The following is a 23,680-nucleotide window of genomic DNA, read 5'->3' as shown; positions in this document are numbered from 1 at the left end:
AACCAACCCATATTTATCAGATCTGTTTATTGTCAAACTGCCACAGACTATTCAGAATTAAATTGAGCCTTCAAGTCCATTTCCAACAATCTTTAAGGCCTACTGAATTGAAGAAAAAGAGATATATAAGATAAATACTTATTTTCTATGTCTGCTGATTGATTTGTTGATTTACAATTATGGTCTCTTCCAGTGCGTGTGATGTTGACGAAACAGTCCCTAAAACATATTTTCTTTTTTTGAGACGGAGTCTCACTCTGTCGCCCAGGCTGGAGTGCAGTGGTGCGATCTCAGCTCACTGCAACCTCTGCCTCCCGGGCTCAAGTAATTCTCCTGCCTCACCCTCCCCAATAGCTGGAATACAGACGCGTACCACCGCACCCTACTAAATATTTTTCTGTATTTTTAGTAGAGACGGGGTTTCACCATGTTGGTCAGGCTGGTCTTGAACTCCTGACCTCAAATGATCTGCCCACCACGGCCTCCCAAAGTTCTGGAATTACAGGCATGAGCCACAGTGCCTGGCCCCTAAAACTGTTGGAGGCCAAAAGAGTGAGGGTTGTGATCAACTCAGTATACCACTGGAGGCTATATGAGTAAGCAGCAAACTGTCATAAATGCAGAATGTTGGCAAACTGACAAACTGCGTCTGCCACCCAGAAGGATTGCTGAGGGCAGTCACGACCCAGGCGCAAGTGTTTCTTATGATTAGGCATAACTGAAGCCTGTTAGTAACAATATGAACCTGTGATGGATTAAGCAGCTGACTAATTGTTACCTCCTCCTCCCTGCCCTTGTTACCCAATAAATACCAAGGGCTGTAGAAGCTTAGGCGGCTGCCTTTGCTCACCAGAAGCAGGGAGCCCTTTTCTCCTTCTCTCTTCTTCCCCATGCTAGCCTTTCCTTTAAAATAGTTACTTTTGTCTAAAGTTTTCATTTCTACGTTCGTCCGTCCCTTCATTCAGTCTCATAATGATGGTCTAAAGGAGTAACAGTAGTAACTGTTGGAATGATGGCTCAAGTAGTAACAGTAGTAACTGCTGTAATGATGATCTCAAGTAGTAGTTATGGCAGTCAGCCATATAAAACATATTTTTTTAAAAATTCCTGAATTTTTAGTTACTCACAGAATGCATACATAGAAGCATAGGAATGAACTAGCAAATATAGTCAATAGGGTTATAAATTTGGAAGAGAAAAATAAAAGATGACTTTCTGGCTTAGGACGGGAAACCATACACACAAGTCAGTATCCAAACGAATGTTTCTATCTAGTGGCCCATTAACCTATAAGCTTTTTCCCCCCTTTTCCTTTCACTCTAACATATAGGGTCTTTTTAAAGCACACAGAAAATAATTTAGGTATAATTTTTATTACAGAATACTGACAGGGGAGAGTAAAAAATGAAAAGTACTTTTTAGCAGAGATGCAGTTGCTTATAAGTAGAGGAAGAGTGACCCCTATTATGCATCTATCCCATCTTATCAAATATATACTAGGAGACTAGTCATTAAGTCCTTTGCCACAGCAAAGAAAGTAAGGAGGGCATAAGCTATGAACTGATCTGAGTTTGTTAGGCAAATCACACAAACTCTCTAGCCAGGCTTGTCCAACCCATGGCCCACAGGCTGCATGTGGCCCAGGATGGCTTTGAATGCAGCCCAACACAAATTTGTAAACTTTCTTAAAACATTATGAGTTTTTTTTTGTGATTACTTTAAGCTCATCAGCTATCGCTAGTATTAGCATATTGTATGTGTGGCCCAAAACCACTCCTCTTCCAATGTGGCCCAAGGAATCCAAAAGATTGGATACCTCTAAGGCATTATATATTCACCTGAAATAGGCTAACTTCTTCCTCAATGGATTGATATAAGAATTTAATGATATATGTAAGAAAAAAAAAATTCACAAAGCATGTCAATACATGTTTTTCCTCTTTCCCATTCCTAAGCAGCATTTCTAATTTTAATGATGGATGGGGGACATAATCAATCAGACTTAGTCCTTCTGAAAAACTGTCATCCTCCAACCTAAGAATTAAAAACAAATAAGCAAAGAAGAAGTACTAAAAGCTAAACTGAAGAATAAACACTAGAAAAGTACGTGAAATACCAAAGAAGAAAAAAAAAAGTAACTTCAAATGGGATGATGTGAAACTCCAATTATTAAAAGAAAAAAAATCTAACTAAATATCTTTTAATTCACATGAACTGAAATGTCCCAGATAGAGAACTGAAAACTTCGATTGAAAAAAGTACTTTCTAAACTCCTGCCTCTATTCTATTGGTGAAAGAAACAGCAGAGTTGAACCCATAAAGCTAACAGTAATGGGATATTAAACAACCCATTAAAATGAGACAAAAGATGGCTAATAGCTTCAGTCTGGTACAACAGCTACTTCTTCTTTTCTCTTATAATCCAATGTACCTATTAAATTACTCCGATATGTCATTCATTAGCAGCAGTATTTGGACCTCTGGCAATCTTTTTGTTGTTTGAAGGATGAAGAAGAAGGGGAAGGCAGAAAGAGTAGTACATCAATATTTTTCAAAACTCAATTCTTCTAGGTCTTTCACTTCCAATCATAACAAGTTATACAGTAAATGAAGTTTGAAGAACAAGAAACAAAAATTTTAAAAAACCACAGACATGCCACTACTAGTAATATAAAAACAAGGAAGAGTAGAAAAACTATATATATATATATATATATATACATACATATTCTGTGATTCCAAGAGGATTAATTTAACAACATAAAATAAGAATAAAAATATATAGTACTGTATTTTCTGATGAATAAATGATGCTTGCATACCCATCTGACCTACCTTTCACCTTAAAGTGAGCAGAACAGTACAAGTCACTTTGTTAACCTGGCACAGTTTAAGATAACTCCAATGAAGAAAGTCCAATTTCCTGATTCTCTCAGCCAAAATAAGCAAACTTAAGTTGGTTTGATCTAATAGCAAGCTCTAGGGAACTTATCCATTTACAGTTGAAAAACCAGAACAAGAACCACTATTTTTATTACAAAAAGGGAATTTAGAAATCACCCATGACCTCATTTTATAGTCAAGAAAATTAAGGCCCAGTAGTTTAGCCACTAGCCCTAAATCATACAATAAGCATGTAACAAGTTTATCTATGTCCTACTATGTAGCTAACTACTGAAATAAATGGAACAGTTAAAAACCTTTTTCATAGAAACCAGTTCTAATACAATTAATAGTTTAATTAGACATCGAAGCTTTTGAAAGTAATTTTCTTCTTGTATCAACTGAAATAATGTAATTTTTAAAAATGATCCACTTTGATTTGGATCAAAATCATAGGCAAACACATTTGACATTTAAAAATAAGCACTGTTATTTGCCTGACTTCCCCAAGAGTAAAAATAATTTTAAATAGAATTTTTTATAGTTCAGTTGCAGTACTCCTAGAATTAGTTTCACGGCCAGGAAAAAAATATGTTTTTTCCAATTTTTTCAACGATAAAAGACAAATCAAAATAAAACCATTCACACTTTTATGTTCATTAGAAATGCAGAGTATACTGAGTCAAGTCTTATTTTTTAGGATATCATAGAAAGAAAATGTGTTTGCTTTATTATATGCCCCCAAATTAAAGTAGACATAAATAACAGCTACAAAACCACCCGACTCAAGCAAGTATCTTTATCTTACTTTTTCTTATCTAAATCCTATTTTAAGATATTGAGGTTGGGCCTAAAAATGAAACCAAATTTTGAATATACACGTATATTTTCTTAAAAATTAGTGGATATGGCCGGGCGCGGTGGCTCACGCCTGTAATCCCAGCACTTTGGGAGGCCGAGGCGGGCGGATCACGAGGTCAGGAGATCGAGACCATCCTGGCTAACACAGTGAAACCCCGTCTCTACTAAAAAATACACAAAATTAGCCGGGCGTGGTGGCGGGCGCCTGTAGTCCCAGCTGCGCGGGAGGCTGAGGCAGGAGAATGGCGTGAACCCGGGAGGTGGAGCTTGCAGTGAGCCGAGATCGCGCCACTGCACTCCAGCCTGGGCGACAGAGCGAGACTCCGTCTCAAAAAAAAAAAAAAAAAAAAAAATTAGTGGATATATAAGAATAATATTCAATGCAAAAAAATTAACAAAACAAAATTACTGGTAATTTTCTTTTCAAAAACAAAAACTGGGTTTTGTTCTCTCCCTGGGAATTCTTAGGTGGAGGAGAGCAGAATTTGGGCAGCAGTGGTCCTCATCCAGTGTTTCTACAGTGCTAGCAGGAAAAGGCAGTGCCACCACTATTGAGTTGGGGGAGACCTGGCCTGCTCCTTCCTTTGGCCTTCCTTTCCGTGACTGTAAGTTATTTCTCTCCAAAACCCTGCTCTAGATCCCTGGCCAACCAGCTATAACTTTCCAGAGCTTTCTCACAATGTTTTCATAGGCCCTGGAAAACTTAAACTTGATTGCAAACAAGGCAATGACCCACAAGGCCCTACAAGTTCTCGCCACTTCTACTCCCTTCCTGCTACCTCTCTGACCTTACTTCTAACCAGTCTGCCTTCACTCACTCTGTTTGGCTATACCAGCCTCCCTGACAGAGGGCCACCACACTGGCTCTTCGCTCTGCTTTGGATACTCATGCAATTCCCTGGGAAACTGCAGTTTAAAATAGGGTGGTAAGGAAAGCCACAGTGAGAAGGTTATTGGATATCTGGGCATGAGTACCCCAAGTGAGAAGGTGCTCCCTCACATGCTTTATTTTTCCCTATAATATTCTGTGTAATATATCCACACGAGATATATTACATATTCTGCTTACTTGTTTATTATCTGTCTCAGTCCTCTAAAATGTCAGTACTATGAAAGCAGAGATTTTTGTTTGGTTTGTTCACTGCTATGTCCCCAAAATCTATAACAGTGCCCGGCACATAGTAAGAGTTCAGAAAATATTAGTGAAATAGATAAATGATTCCTACTTTGGGAAATAATACTGGTGCCTATCAAAAACAGACTACTATACAAGATGCTATCAAATACAAATAGAGTAAAAAAAAACATGGTTTTTGCTCTTAAAGAGTCTTCTTGGAGAACCACGACTAATATACACGGAATAATTAGTAAATAACATAGGCAGTGCTAGGTATGACTATTAGCTAATTAGGTTTATTTGTATAAGATTCGTGGAATTGCCCTTGTTATTCCTGATTATACCTAGTGTATAATTAGACGCTGAACTGAATGGCATAAACTATTTCATACAAGTTCAGAAGGGGAAAAAGGAGTGAGGTGCGATAGTAGGAACAGACTGTGGGCAGGAGACACTCAATTTGGGTTTAGTGGATGTGAAGGCATGCACTGGCAGTGAACAGGTGGTGGGCATTTCAGATGAAATGAATTTCATGAGAGGACATAAAGGCAAGAGAAGGATGGTGAGAAACCTATCCTAAATGGAAGAAAGGGCATTCAGTGATGAGTGGTGGTGATCTGGAGAGGACAATGTGAGGAGGACTCGATTACAAAGAACACGACCTTCTGAGCAGAGGGATTAGTCTGGATAGAATCCCACAGCACGTGCTGTTGTCTGTGCCCAGCTTAGATCTCCTGGAACCCTTCTAATGGTTTGGTACACCAATTCCCCAGGTGTTTCTTCCATTGCTTCTAATGGTTCACACCAGTAACTTTCTTTGGAAGCAATATAAGCTACCTCCTAGCCCTCTTCTCTGTTTACTCACACAACATACTTCCAGGGCAGCTGACAGCTAATAACTAACAAATACAAGGAAGGGAGTACAAAAGCCCAGTTTCATTGCCTCAAGGCAAGACAGACTCACTCTGCAGTGCAATTTTGTTCCCAAGTTTCCTGCTGGATCAAGCGAAGCTGGTCCCCTGAAATCACACCTTTGCTCATCTCAGTTTCTTCTGCTTCCCAACCCTGTTTCACTCACTCCTTTCCTTAAAGGAATCCCTTACTGTACCACTTGCACAAGAATCCCCATCTCAGACTCTGCTCTAGGAAACTGGACTAAGACAAGTCTGTAAATGATAGTAGTATATATTCATGCAGAAAACTTCAAGTTTATGAAGGGAAGAGTTCACTGAAAAAGTACTCTTGTAGGTAACTTAGTTTGGAAGAATTCAGAGTAATCTGGTTGGTGAGAAGTGGAATGAAGAACTGACCAGAGGACAATTAAGAATGCTGTTCAGGGCCAGGCGTGGTGGCTCATGCCTGTAATACCAGCACTTTGGGAGGACAAGGCGGGCAGATCACGGGGTCAAGAGATCAAGACCATCCTGGCCAACATGGTGAAACCCTGTCTCTACTAAAAATACAAAAATTAGCTGGGCGTGGTGATGCGTGCCTTTAGTCTCAGCTACTTGGGAGGCTGAGGCAGGAGAATTGCTTGAACCTGGGAGGTGGAGGGTGCAGTGAGCTGAGATTGTGCCATTGCACTTCAGCCCGGGTGACAGTATGAGACTCTGTCTCAAAAAAAAAAAAAAAAAAAAGAATGCTGTTCAGGCCGGGCGCAATGGCTCATGCCTGTAATTCCAGCACTTTGGGAGGCCGAGGCAGGTGGATCACTTGAGGTCAGGAGCTCGAGACCAGCCTGGACAACATGACGAAACTCCATCTCTACTGAAAATACAAAAAAATCAGCCAGGAATGGTGACATGCGCCTGTAATCCCAGCAACTCGGGAGGCTGAGGTAGGGGAATCCCTTGAACCTGGGAGGTGGAGGTTGCAGTGAGCTGAGATGGTGCCACTGCACTCCAGCCTGGGCGACAGAGCGAGATTCAGTCTCAAAAAAAAAAAAAAGAAAGAAATGCTGTTCAAACTTGGAAAACATACTTACTTTGATATAAGAGAGAAAACTTAAGGAAAGAATGGTCCTGGTATAGAAAAGAATCAAAGATAACTCTTCAAAGTTGTATTTTTTTCCTTAAAAGGCAAAAGTATTTCTTCAGTAGCACTGTCAATGTTATACTACGAATTTTGTTAACCACACACTCTATCAAAACAGGCTGACATTACCTAACACAAGAACTGTTCAAAAACTTGAAGAGAACGCCAATGAATAACAATGGGACTCTAAAATACTCCCCAATAGTTTGGGTCCTTGAATGTCTATTATTTAGAAATATGAAGATATGATTAAGTAGTATACTCAAATGTTTATAACAAGTCAATTTTGTAAGTTGGTTTGTCAGATTCTGTATTTAAGCAGCCTTAAATAATCTTTATTAGAATCAGTAGCAGATTACATAAATTGGAAAGGCATCCAAACAGCGCAACATCTGGTTTTTATCTATTCTTATGGGGCTCAGAAGTGTTTTCAATAGAAAATAAGATTCTGGTTCCTGGGTCATAAAATAAGCAGCACAATGTGAAAACAAGCAGGCTGGTATGAAAGAAATTGTACGCAACCCATGAAAGAGCTCATACCCTTAAATAAACTTTCAGTTTTAGAATGTGTAAAACAGCCTGTCATCATCTCTATTTGTTTTGCTTTCTTGATATCTCAAACAAGTTAAGCTTCTTGACCTCTTGATTTCCCTTCAAAATTCATACTTGGTAAATTAAAAATGACTTTACTTTCATTTGATTAGTAACAACTTTCATGTTACATGTCTCAATATAGAGAACAGAAGAATACTAATGAAACAAATTTTTTTATAACCAATTACTTTTCTTATTGACTACTTTCCTACGCATTAAAATGTATAGCTAATAGCCTATCAAAATTTAAAATACATATAAACATTGATTCAGCAGTCCCACTGAAAAGAATTTCTCTAAGTTTTTTAAAAAGACCCTAAAGAGGAAACTGCTTAGAAAGTCATAATACCTCAAAATAGATCTGTATGTCTAAGTCAAAGTTTGCAAAAACAATTTCCTATTCAGTTTTAATACCAAATTGATACTCAGGTAAATATAATTTATCCTATAGAAATCCTTTCACTAGCAATCACCTAGGACAGCAGTAGCAAAAAGCAGAGAAGCACTGCCTAAGTGTTTTTCACAAAACACGACTCCTAGGAGAGGCTCCAACAAAAAGGTTCCATAGCCAAATATGTTGGGAAGGTACCAGGTTTTATTTCCCTCTTTTTTTTTTTAATATTTTTTTGGGGGGTGGGGCGACAGAGTGTCGCTCCGTTGCCCAGGCTGGAGTGCAGTGGCACGATCTTGGCTCACTGCAACCTCCGCCTCTAGAGTTCAAGTGATTCTCCTGCCTCAGCCCCCAAGTAGCTAGGATTACAGGCATGCACCACCACACCCATCTAATTTTTGTATTTATAGTAGAGACTGGGTTTCACCATGTTGGCCAGGCTGGTCTCAAACTTCTGACCTCAGGTGATCCACCCACCTCAGCCTCCCAAAGTACTGGGATTACAGGCGTGAGCCACAGCGCCCAGCCTATTTCCCTCTTAAAGATTCATAATATGCATGATAATTTATGGAAGACTAAGATAATTATATGCAATATAATTACGGAAGAGATTGGGGAGGGAGAAAAAGTGGTGTTTTCCAAATTTGATAGAATTCAGAACACTTTTTGTAATCATCAAAAACAAGATTTGCTTAAAATCTCCATAACTACCTCGTATATGATCAAGCTACCTTCATTATAAAGCTGAAGGTTCACAGCTACCCTTCCATCACTCTGCATTCCCTCTTTCTCCTCCCTTGCCTTCAGCCCAGGATACTACAGTGATCAAACTTTGTAAGTCATACTAACCACAGAGAACTTCAACAAATATTAACTCCTGGTCTTTCCTTCCAGAAATTCGGATTCAGTACAGACATCAGTGTTTTTAACAAGCACTCCAGATGATTTTGGTGCAGGTTTCAAATGATGGGATGCTCAAAATACCTGATATATTATAAACAATGTGATGATTAATTATTTTATAATTTGAGGCCAGAGTGACTTTAGAAAGCAATAAGTTCAAAAAGTCCAGCCTTCAAATGACTCTATTAAAAATTTTCTACTCAGAAAAAAAAAAAGAGAAAAGGACAAACTAATGAAAGCCAAATCATATCCTAAAAGAATACCCTTTAATATACTGCTCAGAATTTTACCTAACAGAAAGAATTCTTAGCCTGCACTCCATTGAGAAATTTCAAGAATTCCTGAATTCTCTGAAGCTCTGTATACACAATTTTTTTTTTTTTTTTTTTTTTTGAGACAGGGTCTCATTCTGTCACCCAGACTGGAGTGCGGTGGCATGATCAGAGCTTAATGCAACCTCGACCTCCTGGGCTCAAGCAATCCTCCTGCCTCAGCCTCCTGGATAGCTGGGACTACAGGCACACGCCACCACGCCTGGCTAATTTTTTTATGTTTTGTAGAGACGAGGACTCATTATATTGGCCAGGCTGGTCTCAAACTCCTTAGCTCAACCAATCCTCCCGCCTTGGCCTTCCAAAGTGCTGGGATTACAGGCCCACACAATTTTTATTAGTATGGGAATACATGCCTTTTGATGGGGAAATAACTCATAGCTTTCAGCAATTCTCTTGCTGCTTAATTATCCAATTTAAGAGCCATTATATTTTTTATTTACCTGAAATGATGGTAGCAGAAACTGAGTCTTAGTTAACACCGTGAGTCAGACACACAAAAACACATTCCTCAATGTTGTTTTCTCTTTCAGGGACAAACAAAAAGCAACTTACCTTTGCAGAGTCATATTCAAAGAGCCTGTACAACCCTTAATCTTATTCTGGGCTTCAAGATGAGTCATTCCTTGTGCATTTATTCCATCAATGCTGAGAACCACATCGCCTATTCTTACATTTGCCTGGGCTGCCTTGCCGCCATCTTTTAGCTGTAATAAATATATTTCATTAGGAGTGTCACTCTTTGAAAAAGAATAATAAATGCTGATAAAAATTATACTTTTGCTTATACCAAAAGTATATTAATATACTATTGAAGTAACATAAAACTGTCTTGTTTAACATGTACAGAATTTTAGCATGTAAAGATAAAATTCAAATGATTCAAATGTTTATTTTCTTAAATTCTTATTTGCTCTATAAAAAAAACAAACTGAATTTTCTGAGAAAGATTCCCTGATCATTTCTCCATTTCTTTATTGTGCAACAGTAGTTGTGTGATTTTTATGAATCAGGACGAGAAGCAGCCAAGGAAACTTCACATTTTAGCAGAATAAAAAGAATGCAATCTGAATGGGGTTTTTATACTCTTTTAGAAATAATTTTTTAAAACTCTTTTAACAGCTGTATTTTTGTTTGAGCACAAAGAGGAACAGAGAGGGAAGATCTGCTAAACAATCCTTCCTGTTGAGTCCAGTTCATATCCAGGGTTTGGGGATTGAATTCTTTCAGATTCCAAGCCCAGATATCTTTTATACTGGGTGTGCTTCCTGCTCTAGGCATTTGCAGAAGGGAAACTCTTTGTATCTGAGACAACCCAACTTTTTTGTGTACGTCACAGTCCTTAATCCTTAGTCTTTCTTCCCCTGCTCAATAAAATCTTCTATGTGTTTACATTATTTAGTCTGATCTCCTTCAAATTTCGTGTGTATATATTTCATTGCCCCAAAAGAAGCAGATATATTATGCTAAGTGACAGTGAACTTTTCATAGATACCTAGAAATATGAAACAAGTACAAATTAAAGAAACCATTCAAATTCATATGACAGCTCAGCATTCAGTAAGTATAAGTAGATCACACTGAATACTGAGTTGCTGGAAGATGGGAGAGACTAGGCCCGAAAAAGCAAGTAAATAACCAGTATTTCTCTAGTACTTGAAACTAAAATCTTATACAGAGTTTCTGTTTGTGATGATGAAAAAGTTCTAGAACTAGGTAAGTCAGAAGGTCGCACAACACCGTGACTATATTCAGTGAATGCAACTGAATTATACATTTTAAAATGATAAACTACTTTGGGAGGCTGAGACAGGCAGATCACTTGAGGTGAGAAGTTTGAGACCAGCCTGGCCAACATGGTGAAACCCCATCTCTACCAAAAATACAAAAATCAGCCGGGCGTGGTGGTGCATGCCTGTAATCCCAGCTACTCGGGAGGCTGAGACAGGAGAATTGCTTGAACCTGGGAGGCAGAGGTTGCAGTGGGCTGAGATCATGCAACTGCACTCCAGCTTGGGCAACAGAGCAAGACTCCATCCCCTCAAAAAATAAAAAATAAAATGATAAACATGGTTAACTTTTATGTTATGTTTATTTTATCACAGTTTAAAAAAAAACCTAATGATTTTAGAAAACATTTAAAGAAAACAGTTCTGAAAGCGAGTGAGCTATACACCACTTTCTCTGGGACTTCGGGAAGGTCATTCCACTTATGCTATCAGGTTATCATGATTACACATAGATAATATAGTTGAATAAATGTTAGCTATTACTGTATTATTATTCCCTTGACCTCAGATTACTGATCTGAGAAATGCAGGGCCTGCACTAGACGATCTCAGAGGCCTTCTAAGGTCCCTGCCAGTTTTAAAAGTTTATCTGTGAACTGCTACCTATACAAAGTTACAGGTTTAATCCTAAAATAAAAGTCAAATCTGGAAGACTTCTGTGAGACAAAGAGACATCTATTCCCTACTAAAATCAGCAAATGAAATAAAATTTGACATCTTTGTAATGAGAGAAAGTAAACATAAGACATCCTAGATTTTATTTTAGCAAAGAAGGGCAGGCATTAAACAAAAAATTAACTAGAAATAGAATGCAGTTAAATTACCTCACCATCCTCACATAAAGTAGTCTGAAAACAGAAACACTGAAATCTATGGGCATTTGTTCTAAGTGTTCCCAACAGAAGCAACTTAAATACTCCTAGTTCAGTAGTAATATAAAGGTAATGAACATCGTAGAAAGAAAATAATGGAATCAAAGACAATGTCATAACCAGATAACTTTTCTTATTCTGCTCCCTTTACATACTAGATTTCTTGAGAGTCTAACATCTCAAGACGTTCAAAATCAATTTCTTAGAATTACCTTTCTTTCTAGGACTGCGTTTATTCTGTCACCCTTATTTTCAGATCATGGAGCACAGGAATCCTATAGCCACATGGATTCTGCCTCTTCCTTAAGTACCACATCTAGGAAAATTACTAAATGTAACAATGTAAATGTGATCTGTCCATCCTTCCATTCCTCTCCTATGACAGTCCAAGTCTTGATCATCTTTCACATTGCTCTTGCCTATAGCCTACTTGCCTTCCACTAGAGTTTTCTACAGACCTTTCCTACCTTCACATTCTCCATATTTGTCTCCTTTTCTTCCATCTTAACATTCCCGAATGGTGGCCCCATTACCTCTCGCACTGGAAAGTTCTAATCATATCAACTCCCTATTTATAAAATGAGAGTAGAAAAATTGCAAATGTCTTCTGCTTCCTACAACGTAGAGAAAATACAAGCCATCTATAATTTGTCACCAATCTGTTTCCAGCTTCAAAACAAGCTCCATAAGGTCAGGGATCATGTTTTATAATTTGCTCTTCTCCGAGAGCCTTGAATATTGTAGGTTTTCTAAAACTTTCACAACTTCCCTTGGCAACTTTGTATAACAAGTATTAGGAAGAACTTAACTGTACTGAATCTTAATTCTTTCTCAATCAATTAGCACAAATGGAAACAAATGCCCATCAACATCTGAACAATCTTTCATATATTTAAAATGCCATACAAACTCCTTTTTGTTTACAGTTTTTCAGCCTGGTAATATGAATCATCTTGAGTTTTCCACACTGATGTCTTTTTGGAATCTCTAACCATTTTCATTATTCTCTACCCAGGCTTCCTACTCATAAGATGTAAACTTAAGGGCATGATCAGCTTGAACTAATGCTATACATAGTGGGAAATGCCCAATACACAGAAAAACAAATTTAGGACTTGTAAAAAGGAGCACTTAACTAAATACTCCTATGAGCTTCATTTATCTCCAGAACCACTTCCTCAATCTGTTCACTCATTAGAAAGATAAATGTTACTTTTCTCTTAATTGGGTAGGATGTAGCATTATGAATCTAAGCAGCCAAGGAAAGACTACAAAGTCATTCATCATTTGCATAGCTCTTTTTTTGATTTGTTTGTTTCACTGTTTTTCAAGTCTGAATAGCTTGCATTTGTTTAAAGCAGTAGTTTACTTTCTGTCATCAGTATATCTTGTACACGGCAGCCATAAGTGTGTATGTATTTCATAAAAGCACAGTGTGGGAAGGAAGCAGTTGTGGGAGGCTCCTGGGTCGAGCTCAGTATAAATCAAACTAATCACAAGCAAATGCTTCCTTTTTGATCTTTAAATGCATTTTTCAGTACTGCTATCCAATTTTCCACAGACTTTAATTGTAGCTGAGTGCTTCTTCAAAAACATTACTTTGTGGTCTCACTTCAGTTGCAAGCACACATGGCTGTACATGTTGGAACTGCCTCTGAGTTCAGGTCTGTTCACTGATGCTGAAATGAAGGAAAACCAGAAAACTGTATGCTCCTGAAGAGAGTGTTATCTTTACCAAGCCTCCCCATTAACTTCAGTACGAAAGGATCTAATATCACTTATCTGTACTTAGATTAAAACTCATCCCTAGGAACAGCTGCATTTTAACCCTTTTATCTGTAATCATGGATGACAAGAAGTCTTCTCTTGAAAAGGAAGTCCAGTCTTCAGCAAGCAGATAGGAAAGACTGTGGGAATTTGGGAGAGAATGTAAAAGAAAATGGAATCAGAGCCTTGAGCTTGCCCATCTTACTTTACTAGGAAAGACCCAAAGGTAAATTTTTTTTCAGTCATTTTAGGAAGGTAGCTCCTCTCATATAGTGTTTTACTGTCCTAAGAAAGAAACAACCCAGAAAAAGTAATTAGTACTATAATCTACCAAGCATGAACAGTAAATCGGGGACTTTGGAGGATGCTTCATCATTCCTCTGTTTTGTAAGGTAGTTGTCTGTTTTACACATGGGAAAACAGAGCTTCAACGTGATTAAATAACTTGTCTATGTCCATACAACAATAAGACTACAATACTGAGCACAGGCTTTGAAGTCAGGCAAATATGAGTTTATATTCATGTTCTGCCATTTGCTAGTTGTGTGACCTGAATTTACTTGACCTCTCTAAGTCCCAGCTTCCACTCTTTGAAAATGAGGACTATAATTCCACCTGCCTCACAGAGCTGCTGGGCAGGTTAAATAAAACACCAGGACAGCACATACCACAAAATGCACCGGAAATGCTCAATATTACTGTTTATTCTTACACAACGTCACAAATTCACATAGGCAGGGAGCCTACTTCAAGGTCATACAGGGCAGAGAAGACAGCGTTTCAAACTGACCGGTCAGACCTCCTTCTGGCTTTTCACTTCCTTCCTTAAACTTCCTTCTGCTTCTCTAAGCCTAACTTTCCCCTCACTCAGCAACAGAGATGAATATGCCACACATTCAGAACATAATTCACTGCATCCTCCTTCCCTGCTTACTACTATCCAATTATGAGTTTCCCAAAATCGATTCCTAAAGAATGGTGGCCTCTTGTCACTTCTCAGGACAGTTAGGTGTTGCCACTGTACCAAAAGGCCAAAGGATAAGAAGCAATAAATCGATGTTGGTGAAGAAGTCTTGAGCTGGAGGCCAGAGAAGGACAGGAAAAAAAGAAAAAAGAGAACAGGGAAACAAAGAAGAGTACTGGTATAGAAGGTAGAGGAGGGAACCAAGACCATGAGGAACCAAAGACGTCCCCGGTGTTGGAAAGTGAGATCCAGGCTTTATCTCTAGGTGTGATATACATCGAAGTACATATGCACAAAATAATATTTAAACAGAACAGAACATCAAAATAATGATTAATTATAGAAAAGAGAAGATTCTATGTTTTGATTTGCATTTAAAATAATATACATGAATATAATTAGTAACTATAATTTCGAGTAAATTTTCTCACAGTAATACTTGCGTGCCTTTAAACATGTCATTAATTTATTGTTCTCAAATAAAATTTATAACTAAAATTACCCAAAATGCTTAGCCTCCACATACAATGTTCCAGCATTTGTTCCTAATCATTTTAACAATAAGAGAAAAAGTAGTACTGTGTCTTTATAAAATTACACTGAAAATATAATATTAATATCTCAAGACAGCAGAACATTTAGACAAGGAACTCAAATGTGCACTAAATGGAAAACTTATCCACAAACAAGTATGGTATTTAGGATTTATAAGGAGTTGGATATACCTGCTACACTAACCCTTCCCCTTAGCTATTACCTCTTGAGAGCACTTCTGTCACAAACAAACCAATAGAGCTTTCATTTTTAAAAATTATAACCCATTATGGCAGATATCATTTTAAATAAGTCTAACCATCTAAGATTTCTCTTTAATATGATCATTCAATATAGCTCCTACATGCCCTAAGCTTTTCCATAAAAAGGCATGATGTTTAATCGCAACAGTGACTCCAATGTCTTAGAATTGTCTATATATGAAATTTATCCTTCTAAATTGCAGGAAATACTCAAAATGTACACAAAAACCTCTATTTGCTTTTCCTTGGAAATAAGCCAGCAGTTTCCAAACTAAGAAAATAGGCATCAGCAATAGAAATGATTTATAATATAGACAGGTAACACCATTTTAATAGTCAGATGTTTACTAAATAGAACAATTTATGCTGATTCAAAAGAAATTTACTTTGGTGATTATCCTATAATGTACTACAGGCAACAAGTAGGAGACGTGTACCTATATAAAGAGCCACTACCAAAGGGCAAGTTTCAATCTTCTGCATATTTTCAACAAATATGGAATGCTTGGAAACACATGACCCTAACACCATGGGTATGGCAGGAATGCCATCAGACATAGTAAATGTAAAAAAGGAACATATAAACATGAGAGCTACAGAAAGAAACACTAACAGAAATTTCCCATGTCCAAAAACCCTGGGAACCAAACCATGGGAAAATGGAAGCTGTTGTTTTTCTAACAGTGCTGTTACCAAAATTTGAAGAATTATGCTAATAAAATTATATCAGTCTGACAAACAAGACTTTCTTGAGGCAGAAAAAGCACTGAGAAAGTGTTATTTTTCTTAAAATCTAATTAATGATCAATCTTGAATTTTGTTTTAAAATATATTTTCCAGTACCTGCTGTCAAATAAAAAATTTGAATCTGGACATATAAGACTATGGTTGACAGTTTCTAGTTATCTCTCTCCCACATATTTCCCAGGATACCATAAACGTGACTATGTGACTTTTTGCGTCACCACCCCCTTGCAAAACACCTACATAAGAATGTGTGAGCATTACACCTATGACAGAGAACTTTCACAGAACTTGCTTTCCTGCCAACAATAGGTACTACTCAACCCACTCAACAACACAAATAAATAAAATCCCGGTGAAGTTTTTACGAGCAACTGAGGGACTAGTAAAGTGAGCAGAAGTAAAGAAAATGTGTGATGTGATGTCCCCCCACCCCATATATGCATTAAAGCTTTTTTCAAATCCTAATTGGTTTATTATCATCCTAGTGCTTATTAATCTACCTTATAATATCACACTTCAGCATTTAACATTGTTCTGTCCTGCACTACCTGTTGTTATATAATGTTGGCACTTTGACCAGTCTACAAATGCTATTCAACTACATTTAAAATGTCAATCTCTGGTTTACGTGTCTAATGTGAACACCCCTCTTAAAATCTAAGGCTGGGGTGGACACAGTGGTTCATGCCTGTAATACTAGCACTTTGGGAGACTGAGGTGGGAGGATCGCTTGAGCCCAGGAGTTTGAGACCAGCCTGGGCAGCACAGTGAGACCCTATCTCTACAAAAAATTAAAAAATTTAGATGGGCATGGTGTGTGCCATCTGGGACCTGTGATCCCAGCTACTCAGGAGGCTGAGGCAGGAGGATGACCTGAGCCCAGGAGATCGAGGCTGCAGTGAGCCATGATTGCACTACCACACTCCAGCCTGGGTAACAAGTGAGACCTCATACCAATTAAAAAAGAGAGAGAGAGACAGACTGCTTTGGATTTATTACCTTTTTCTGTGAAATAAAATGATAAGGCTTTTTGTAGGTTAGAATGGTAGGGAAATAAAACAAGCAATCACCGATGTCCCTCTGTGAGCAAATGTAATCCTGACTCATATGAGCAGTACTTACTTTAACAGTGGGCCTTATTTTGGTTATGCCAATTTTACTCAAAAGTTAGAGAATACACCTTATATGGTAGCAATGAGGAGAATACCTCAAAGTACGTGCCATCCTCCCTTATAAAAGCAAACAGAAGAGGGCAATTATGTCTCTTTTCCTTATGTAGCCATGGAACTATCTAGTTCAAACACAGGGCTTTTGCTGATACGGCACGGTCTGTTCTAGTAGTCTAAGTTTATTTCCTATGATGAGCCCTTATTTAGTAAAACAGCATCTTACCCTACTCTACCAAAGGCCTAATAAATAGAAACATGTCTTCATCAACTGTGATTTACTATTGAGATGCCTCAGTAACACTTCTGACTTATAGCTAATCTACATATGTCTAAATCCAAAGTGTTAATGTGTGAATATCCTACTAGAAATGTGAAAGTATGATAGTCTGTAAAAAGAACACATCCACAAACATCTGAAAATCAAACAAATTTGTTAATTACAGAGAAATCAGTGTTTCTATATAGTCTACTCTGGAACAGTGAGAGAAATGATAGGAAATGTCACAAATAATTATAAAGACTAAAAGCAAATTAGTCAAATCTAGCATACCTGGGAACGGATTAACAATGATAATCATACATTTCAACCCTCCCTCAATGATGAGACAAATCTTCTGAAATTGTATGCAAATTCTGTGCAAGCATGCATGTATTTTCCATTGAGTGGGACCACGACTTTTCACAAATCCTCAAAGGCGTCTATAACCAAAAAAATTATAGGAACTTATGATTTAATGAAATGTGAGAACAGAGTTTCTCTAAGTGTGGTTGGTAACCACCAGGCCAGCATACTTCTACGATAGGAGGAAAAATCACAGGCCTTTCAAAACCCACAAGCTAAAGATATTTCAAAACAAAAAGCTCAAGAAAATTTAAGAACTTTTAAAACAGAATGCTTATTCCAAATAGTGCAAAATCATGATTTCACATGCTAAGGTAAGTATAGCTTATAAAAACAGGGATTCGCTTTTTAAAAACCTTAATAATCTTCAAAATGTTAATCATTAACATTTAATAAGGCCCTATTCCCATAAGGCGTTACCTTCAATTTTAAGAAAAGATATTAAAGAAGAGGCAAGGCTCTTTCTCTCATCTACTGTTTTATACTATTCCACTTTTCACATGTGTACCCAACTCTCCATAATACAATGCTCCTCAAACTAACTGTATCTTATATTTCTATTTAGGTCTATTGTACACAGACGTAAACACAAAACACAATAAACATCTGATGAACTGCCACATTGCAAATCAAAGGTATTTAGTCAACACGCTACTATTTAGTCTTTTAAGTTACTTCCTAATTTTTTTGTTGTTATACACAAAGTGATGAATAATATTATACTTCTATTTTGGCATATGTATCTTTTCTTTAGAAATTCTTTCTTAAAAGGTACGCACATTTAAAAATAAAATCAGAAATTAAAAAGGAGACTAAATTACTACTGCAGAAATCCAAAGGATCATTAGTGGCTACTATGAGCAACTGTATGCCAATAAATTGGAAAATCTAAAAGAAGGGACAAATTCCTAGACACATATAACTTACTAAGACTGAACCAGGAAGAAATCCAAAACCTGAACAGACCAATAGTAAGTAATGAGACCAAAGCTGTAACAGAAAGTCTCCCAGTAAAGAAAAGCCTTGGACCCAATGGCTTCATTGCTGAAGTCTACCAAACATCTGAAGAACTAATACAATCCTACTTAAACTGTTCTGAAAAGTAAAAAAGAAGGGAATATTTTCAAATTCATTATATGAGGCCAGTATTACCCTGATTCCAAAACCAGACAAAGACACATCAGAAAAAGAAAACTGCAGGCCAATATCTCTAATGAACATTGATGCAAAAATCCTCCAGAAAATACTGCAAACCGAGGCCAGGCACAGTGGCTCACGCCTGTAATCCCAGCACTTTGGGAGGCCGAGGTGGGCAGATCACAAGGTCAGGAGATTGAGACCATCCTGGCTAACACGGTGAAACCCCGCCTCTACTAAAAATACAAAAAATTAGCTGGGCGTGATGGTGGGCACCTGTAGTCCCAGCTATTTGGGAGGCTGAGGCAGGAGAATGGCGTGAACCCAGGAGGCAGAGCTTGCAGTGAGCCCAGACTGCGCCACTGCACTCCAGCCTTGGCGACCAAGTGAGACTCCGTCTCAAAAAAAAAAAAAAGAAAATACTAGCAAACCGAATTCAACAATACATTAGAAAGATCATTCATCATGACCAAGTGGGATTTATCCCTGGGATGCAAGGATGGTTAAACAAATGTAAATTAATCAGTGTGATACATCATATCAACAAGATGAAGGACAAAAACCATACGATCATTTCAATTGATGCTGAAAAGGCATTTGATAAAATCAACATCCCTACATGATATAAACCCTCAAAAAACTGGGAATAGAGGAACATACCACAACATAATAAAAGCCATATATGACAGACCCACAGCTAGTATCATACTGAATGGGGAAAAACTGAAAACCTTTCCTCTAAAATCTGCAACATGACAAGAATGGCCATTTTCATCACTCTTACTCAACACAGTACTGGAAGTCCTAGCTAGAACAATCAAACAAACAAACAAAAAAGATACAACGTTCCAAACTGGAGTGGAAGAAGTCAAATTATCCTTATTTGCAGATGATATGATCTTATATTTGGAAAAACCTGAAGAATACACACACGCACACAAACCATTTAGAACTAATAAACAAATTCAGTAAAGTTGCAGGATACAAAGTCAACACACAAAAATCAGTAGCATTTCTATATGCCAAAAAATGAACAATTCAAAAAAGTAATCCCATTTACAACAGCCACAAATTAAATTAAGTACCTCAGAATTAACTTATCCAAAGAAGATCTCTACAATGAAAACTATAAAATGCTGATGAAAGAAATGGAAGAGGACAGGAACAAATGGAAAGATATTCCATGTTCATGGATTGAAAGAATCAATATTGTTAAAATGTCCATACAGCCCAAAGCAATCTATAAATTCAATGGAATCTCTATCAAAATACCAATGACATTCTTCACAGAAACAGAAAAAGCAATCCTAAAATTTACATGGAAACACAGAAGACCCAGAATAGCCAAAGCTATCTTTAGCACAAAGAACAAAACTGGAGGAATCACATTACCTTATTTCAAATTACACTACAGGGTTATATTAACCAAAACAGCATGGTACTGATAAAAACAGAAATATAAACCAATGAACAGAATAGAGAATCCGGAAACAAATCCACATACCTGCAAGAAACTCATTTTCAACAGAAGTGCCAAGACCATACACTGGGAAAAAGACAGTCTCTTTAACAAATGGTGCTGGGAAAACTGAACATCCATATGCAGAAGAATGAAATTAGACGTCTATCTCTCATCATATACAAAAATCAAACCAAAATGGATTAAAGACTTAACTCAAACACCTCAAACTATGAAACTATTACAAGAAAACACTGGAGAAACTCTCCAGGACATTGGTCTGGGCAAAAATTTCTTCGGCAATACCCTACTAGCATAGGCATCCAAAGCAAAAAAATGGACAAATGGGACACATCAACTTTAAAAGCTTCTACACAACAAAGAAAACCATCAACAAAGAGACAAAACACAGAATAGGAGAAAAAAATTGCAAACTACCCATCTGACAAACAACTCTATGAAAAAAAAAATCTAATAATCCAATAAAAAAATTGGCAAAAGATTTGAATAGACATTTCTCAAAAGACGTACAAATGGCAAGCAGGCATATGAAAAGGTGCTCAACACTGATCATCAGAGAAATGCAAATCAAAACTATGAGATATCATCTCATCCCAATTAAGATTGCTTTCTTCCAAAATACAGGCAATAACAAATGCTAGCAAGGATTTGGAGAAAAGGGAACCCTTGTACACTGTTGGTGGGAACGTAAATTAGTACAACACTATGGAGAACAGTTTGAAGGCTCCTCAACATTAAAAATACAGCTACTGGCCAGGCACAGTGGCTCATGCCTGTAATCCCAGAACTTTGGGAGGCTGAGGCGGGCGGATCATGAGGTCAGGAGATTGAGACCATCCGGGCCAACATGGTGAAACCCCGTCTCTACTAAAATTACAAAAATTAGCCGGGTGTGGTGGGGCATGCCAGTAGTCCCAGCTACTCAGGAGGCTGAGGCAGGAGAATCGCTTGAACCTGGGAGGTGGACGTTGCAGCGAGCCGAGATCGCACCACTGCACTCCAGCCTAGGTGACACAACAAGACTCCAACTAAAAAAAAAAAAAAAAATAGAGCCACTGTATGATCCAGCAATCCCACTGCTGGGTATATACTCAAAAGAAAGGAAGTCAGTATATTGAAGAGATATCTACACTTTCATGTATGTTGCAGCAGTGTTCACAACAGCCAAGATTTGGAGGCAACCTAAGTGTCCATCAACAGATGAATGGACAAAGAAAATGTGATACATATACACACTGGAGTACTATTCAGCCATAAAAAGGAATGAGATCCTGTCATTTGCAACCACATGAATGGAAGTGGAGATCATTATGTTAAGTATAAAAAGCCAGGCACAGAAAGATAAGCATATTTTCACTCATCTGTGGGACCAAAAAAGCCAAAATAATTGAATTCATTGACAGAGAGAGTAGGATGGTTACCAGAGGCTGGGAAATGTAGTGGAGGGGTGTGTGTGTGTGCGCGTTGGGGGGGATGTCTGATGAGTAAAAAATATTTAAAAGGAATGTATGAGACTTACTACTTGATAGTACAACAGGGTGACTATAGTCAATAATAACTTAATTGTACATTTTAAAATAAGAGTGTTATTGGATTGTTTGTAACACAAAGGATAAATGCTTCAGGGGATGGAGACCCGATTCTCCACGATGTGATTATTATGCATTGCATGCCTGTACGAAAACATCTCAGGTACCCGATAAATACATACATCTACCATGTACCCACAAAAATTAAAAATTAAAAAAAAATAATAAAAAGGTATGCACACTAACATTTCTGTTCTATGATACTAGGTTGCTAGCCAGAATATTTGTGGCATTTATAATTCCACAAACTATGTATGAAAGTGCCTGACAGCCCATGCCCTTGCAACCCTTAGTAGTATAAATGAAACCTGAGGACAATTCTAGCACTATTACCACTAACAAATGTTGTGACTTTGGGCAAGCCAATTATATCTCTGGCCTCATTCCGCTTAGCTGTACAAGATGGTTAGATCAAATGTTTCTAGGGTTCTTTTCAATTCTAAGAGGTGATAAATATTTACATAGACGTTACAATTTTTCATTAGTCTAAACAGTTATTAACACTAATACTCATTTTTCATGTGGGCAACAAATTTGTATTCTTCTCCAGTTGCTACATACATATTATTTTTATTTCCTTATTTTATTTTATTTTATTTGTACTACCATGCCCAGTTAATTTTTGTATTTTTTTAGTAGAGATGGGGTTTCACCATGTTGGCCAGGCTGGTCTCGAATTCCTGACCTCAAGTGATCCGCCTGCCTCAGTCTCCCAAAGTGCTAGGATTACAGGTTTGAGCCACTGTGGCCAGCCTATTTCCCTATTTTAAAATATTAAAATAACTGAGAGAATTCTTGAGATTAGCATTAAGTGGTTAAAATCAACTCTGGGTCTAAGATGAAAAAGACAAGATCATTGCAAAACTGATTAAAACAGCAACAAAATTAGGACTATCAGATGAACAATAATCAAAGTTAAACATACAGAAGTAAAACTGAAAATTACTAAAAGGTCTGCATTTTGGTATAATAATCTAATACACAGCAAGAGGAAAAAGGGGCATGGTAAATTGTTTCAAGCAGACATCACTAAGAATGCAGATTGGGGAACCATTCCAAACACATGAAGACAGACAAAAAAAATCTAGGATGTCATCAAAGAATTTATTTGGAAAAAAACATGGTGTGCAAATATTTACACAGATCTTCCAAATAATTTCCTCTTGTCTTATCCAGCAAACATGCGTATTTCTCAAAAACCTAAAACCACATCACCAATAGAAACCCAAAAACTGGAGTGGAAAACTCCAGAGAAAACTAGGAGTGGGAATAATCTACCTTTTCTACTTTTTCAGACCTTAAATTGTTGTTTCTTTAGAAAGAATTCATCTAAAGAACAAGAATCTTCTTTCCACTGGTAACAGTTGAGCCCCCTGACATTTAATACTGAACTATGCATTTATTCATTTACTATACATTTACTGAGTGATTACATAAGTGCCAGATGCTGATGACTGTAAGAATGAACTATTAAACTAGTGGGGTGTGATGGTTGATACTGCGTGGCAACTTGATTGGATTGAAGGATACAAAGTATTGATCCTGGGTGTGTCTGTGAGGGTGTTGACAAAGGAGATTAACATTTGAGTCAGTGGGCTGGGAAAGGCAGACCCAGCCTTAATCTAGGTGGG

General features: G+C 37.5%; 1 protein-coding gene and 1 long non-coding RNA gene across 17 annotated transcripts in view; one reads left to right on the top strand and one right to left on the bottom strand.

Moving 5' to 3' along the window:
- Nucleotides 1-23,680, bottom strand: part of PDLIM5 (PDZ and LIM domain 5) — a 216,555-nt gene that overhangs the window by 134,854 nt on the left and 58,021 nt on the right. For all 16 annotated transcript variants that reach the window (XM_055385648.2, XM_019025343.4, XM_019025345.4 and 13 more), the window contains exon 3: nucleotides 9,671-9,822. In XM_055385648.2, the coding sequence (XP_055241623.2) occupies nucleotides 9,671-9,822 (152 nt within the window). The remainder of the gene's footprint in view (nucleotides 1-9,670; nucleotides 9,823-23,680) is intronic.
- On the top strand, nucleotides 4,219-9,783 carry LOC134758344 (uncharacterized). Its single transcript, XR_010133430.1, has 2 exons — nucleotides 4,219-4,349; nucleotides 9,649-9,783. It is a non-coding gene; the product is annotated as an uncharacterized lncRNA (long non-coding RNA).

This window comes from Gorilla gorilla, chromosome 3 (assembly GCF_029281585.2).
Source record: "Gorilla gorilla gorilla isolate KB3781 chromosome 3, NHGRI_mGorGor1-v2.1_pri, whole genome shotgun sequence".
Lineage (NCBI taxonomy): Eukaryota > Metazoa > Chordata > Mammalia > Primates > Hominidae > Gorilla > Gorilla gorilla.
The sequence above is the reverse complement of the archived record's forward strand: the minus strand, read 5'-3'. Positions and strand labels throughout refer to the sequence as shown.